A 3552-nucleotide genomic window follows, 5' to 3' on the forward strand; every position below is an offset into this window, starting at 1 on the left:
CATCTCCCCTATCCCAGATTGGTCCAGTCCCAGTCCCAATCTCCCCGATCCCAGTTTAGCCCCTCCTCAGGCAGTTCCCAGTTCATTTCTGGATCAACCCCCAATCCTGAATCACTCTCTCCCTCCCTTCCCCAGCAGTTCCCACTGTTCCCAAGATGGATTTGGTGCCCTGACCGTGCCCAGCAGCTCCAACCCAKCCCAACCAAACCCAGCCAGGGCCACCAGAGCGTGAAGGACCATCTGCAGCCTGACTTCAGAGGGGTTTTTTTTGGGATTACCAGATTACACACACATTTCTTGGAAGAAAACCATAACGACTCCCACGTGGGTARTACAGAGAAATGGGAAATGTATGGAAGGGCACAGATGGTTTAATAAAAATAACGCTCTGAGGTGCACAACCTTCCCTGTCAGTTCTAATGAAGAACGGCTGTAATGGGCTTTGTTTTTAAACACCCGACTGATCCTCACTGCATCCCTCCCCCGGGAGATCTGYGGAGAGCCAAAAACATCTGCAATCAGATACAGTCAGGAGGATAAATTCTCTTTTTTGACCAAAAATACGAATTAAGCTCYGCAGGGAGTTTGCATCAACACCTCCCTCTGGCAGATGGGGACTCCCTCCCTGTAAAAAAACTATTTTGTAAAAGTTCTGGTAAATTKRTGACATTTTCAAGGGTTTTTMCATCATCAAACTCTCCATCCCCTCKGGAKATCAAAGACCTAGAGATTCCTTTCAATGGAGCGAGGTGACTTTATCATTCCCAGCTTCAGTTTGGCTCTGCAGCCTCATGGGCAGCCTGGAAAGGTGAAATCGAAATTGCCCGTGGGAGGATAAAATATTAAACCCYTCCAAATGGGTTCTGTGGCACTTGGAGCAGGCTGGGAGATGCCTCACAGCTCTGTTCGCTGCTGGGAAGGGAAGGTGAGGATGCCAGCAGGGCCAGGAATTTGTCGGGAACGGTTTCCCCGTGTCGGCAGCACCTCGGGAAGCTCAATCGCGCTCCAACAGAGCCCTCCGCCCGTGCCAGAGGCACCAGGATTTCGGGAAAGCTGATGTGGGACAGCCGAGGTGAACAGCCAAGCGTGAGATTCCCTTGGCAAGGCAGSAGGAGGAGGAAATCAGCCCGGTTTTACCTGTTCGGGGTTTGCCTCCCAGCTCCCAGAACTCCTAAAGCCACCTCAGCTCCCACTGATGGAGGGCAGAGTGGGAAAATGGAGAAATTCACCCTGAATTCCAGGGAAATTCGGGTTGGGGGGAGTTTTTTGGACCCGGTCGTTGATGCGATGTCAGGCACGGAGCGTGCCGCAGCTCCCGGGGAGCGCTCCCTGCGATTCCCCAAAACCGGGGAGATTTTCCCGAGTTTTGCTCCGGTGCCGCCGCTCCCCGGGGGATGTCGGAATCCCGGGACAGCCGGGAGGGGCAGGGCCATCGGGCGGGAGCGGTTATCACACCTCCTGCAAAGCTAATCTCTGCTTATCACCCATCTCCGATGACTTCCTATTAACTCCCACTTTCTWCTCTTTTCTCTTCCTGCCTGCGAGTTCCAATTTTCTGCTTTTTGAAACGATGACAGAGTCTTTAAATCCAATATCGATCCCGTTTGCTCAGCCTCCCTTCGGTCCTCTCCATCARCAGCTTTGATCTCATTAATTGCTTTCCCACACGGGCACAAACCATGGCATTATTTCCATGTGGAAAAACAGCCACAGGGACCGTTTCCTCCACCTAAAAAAATGGGTGGAAAACCCTTTTTTTCCCCCCCCCAGTGGAATTCTATACATCGTGGCTAAACGCTGAATATTTWAAATTTTTCGTTTTGCTGGCGGTTCTCATCAAGAATAATGGRAAGCAGAGCGGTCATTTCAGTCCATCTCTGTATTCCCACCAGGAAMGCCACAAATCAAGTCCAGCCACCCTCACGATTTGAATCACTCTCTTCTTTATTAGAAGCTGGGACAGTCACCCCTGGTGCTGTCACACCACGAGTACCCAGAAATCTTCATTAGGAGAATTCCTAGAAATGTTTTTAATCCCTTTTTTTTTTTCTTAGAAGGAATTGCAGAACGGACATTTATGAGTAGACAAATAAGGTATTTATAGCAAAAGGCCGAGATGGCACAGAAGGGTTGAAGGTTTCCACATAGAGGGGATGAATCCATGGGATGGGACCCTMCTGACGAGGCAGATGGGGGGAATTCCTGCCAAAGAAAGCTCTGGAAAAGCACGATGAGAGTTTGGGATGGAAAATTGGAAAGGCTGCAGGTTTTAGGTTTTAAAAAGGTTTTGGGAGAGGTACAGAGTTAAATCAGTCCGTGTGTTSAGTGAGTCCGACCAAGATTTTGGCTTCTTTTGCAAGCAGGGATGTTCACATGGGGCTCAGGGAAAACCTCAAACCGCTCCAGGGATGGGGGCAGTGGGACAGGCAGCCTCTGGAATCACTGGATTTTATCATCGCTGGGATAAGGAAAATGCTGGATTTTCACCTGCCGAGGACAGGCTGTGYTGGGAAAATCCACACACAAAAAGGGGCAGTCCCCAAGAGCCTCCAGCCCCACTCCCCACCCCACTGGGATCCAGCAGGGGCTCAGCAGCAYCCCCAAATCCCGGGATCCATCCCTCCCTCCTCGGGGAAGCAGAGGGCACGGGGGCCTCTCTCCAACTCATCCCACCAGGGGTTCCCAAAATCTGCACCCCCATTCCCGTGCCCTGCCGGAGGAGCACCCAGATCCCAAAATGAGGAGAGAGGAACGGGGCTGGCTGCTGCTCTGAGGGTGGAAAAGTGGCCCTAATCCGCTGGGAATGAGGGAAATGGGGCACAGAGGGACACTGTCACCACCGAGGGACACTGTCACCACCGAGGGACACTGTCACCACCGAGAGGGGAAGCTCTGGGTCCTGTCCCCTCGCTCCCACCCCGGAGCCCCCGGCAGGACCCCGCAGCTTTGTGCCCTAGACACGAATCCCTGGAGGTGCTTGGCAAAGGGAAAACGGAGTTTTCCAAGCCCCGGGGCCAACGCCTGCCCGGGAACAGCCTGCTGCTTATCTGTTCATCCATCTGCTGCCACCGGCGCCACCTGCGTGGCACGGCGGAGGGAAGGTGGCAGCGGGCGAGCGGTGCCAGGAGCGATCCCTGCTCGCCAGATGCTGCTCCTTCTGCCCCTCCTGCTGCTGGCCCAGCAAGCGCTGCAGCTCCTCCTGGTCCTGGAARGGGTTCCTGCCGTAATCCCGGCGGATCCAAGCGCGGTACTGCCAGGAAAAAAGTGGGAAGAGGCCGTCAGGGTCATGCGAAAATGCTGAGAGACCCCAGAGAGAGAGAGCGGAGCTGTGGCAGCTCCCATGGAAAGCAGCGAGCCAAGCAATTCCAGCCCTCCACAGCCTCTCCCCCGGCATATCCAGCATGCAGCACGGTCCCAATCCCACGGGATCTCACGCTCATCACCCCACAGATGCAGTGGATCACCCCACAGATGCAGTGGATCACCCCACAGATGCAGTGGATCACCCCAGAGATGCAGTGGATCACCCCACAGATGCAGTGGATCACCCCA

General features: G+C 54.1%; 1 protein-coding gene across 1 annotated transcript in view; it reads right to left on the reverse strand.

Annotated features, from left to right (window-relative positions):
- Nucleotides 1–1945: 1945 nt before the first annotated feature.
- LOC130582616 (dual specificity protein phosphatase 22-A-like) overlaps nt 1946–3552 on the reverse strand; it is a 14100-nt gene continuing 12493 nt past the window's right edge. Inside the window, exon 7 of the mRNA XM_057381433.1 lies at nt 1946–3250. Within this exon, the coding sequence (XP_057237416.1) occupies nt 3044–3250 (207 nt within the window). The 3' untranslated portion in view covers nt 1946–3043. The remainder of the gene's footprint in view (nt 3251–3552) is intronic.

The sequence above is a fragment of the Malurus melanocephalus genome, unplaced genomic scaffold (genome assembly GCF_030028575.1).
Source record: "Malurus melanocephalus ecotype Western Australia unplaced genomic scaffold, MMel_1.1 scaffold_510, whole genome shotgun sequence".
Taxonomy (NCBI): domain Eukaryota; kingdom Metazoa; phylum Chordata; class Aves; order Passeriformes; family Maluridae; genus Malurus; species Malurus melanocephalus.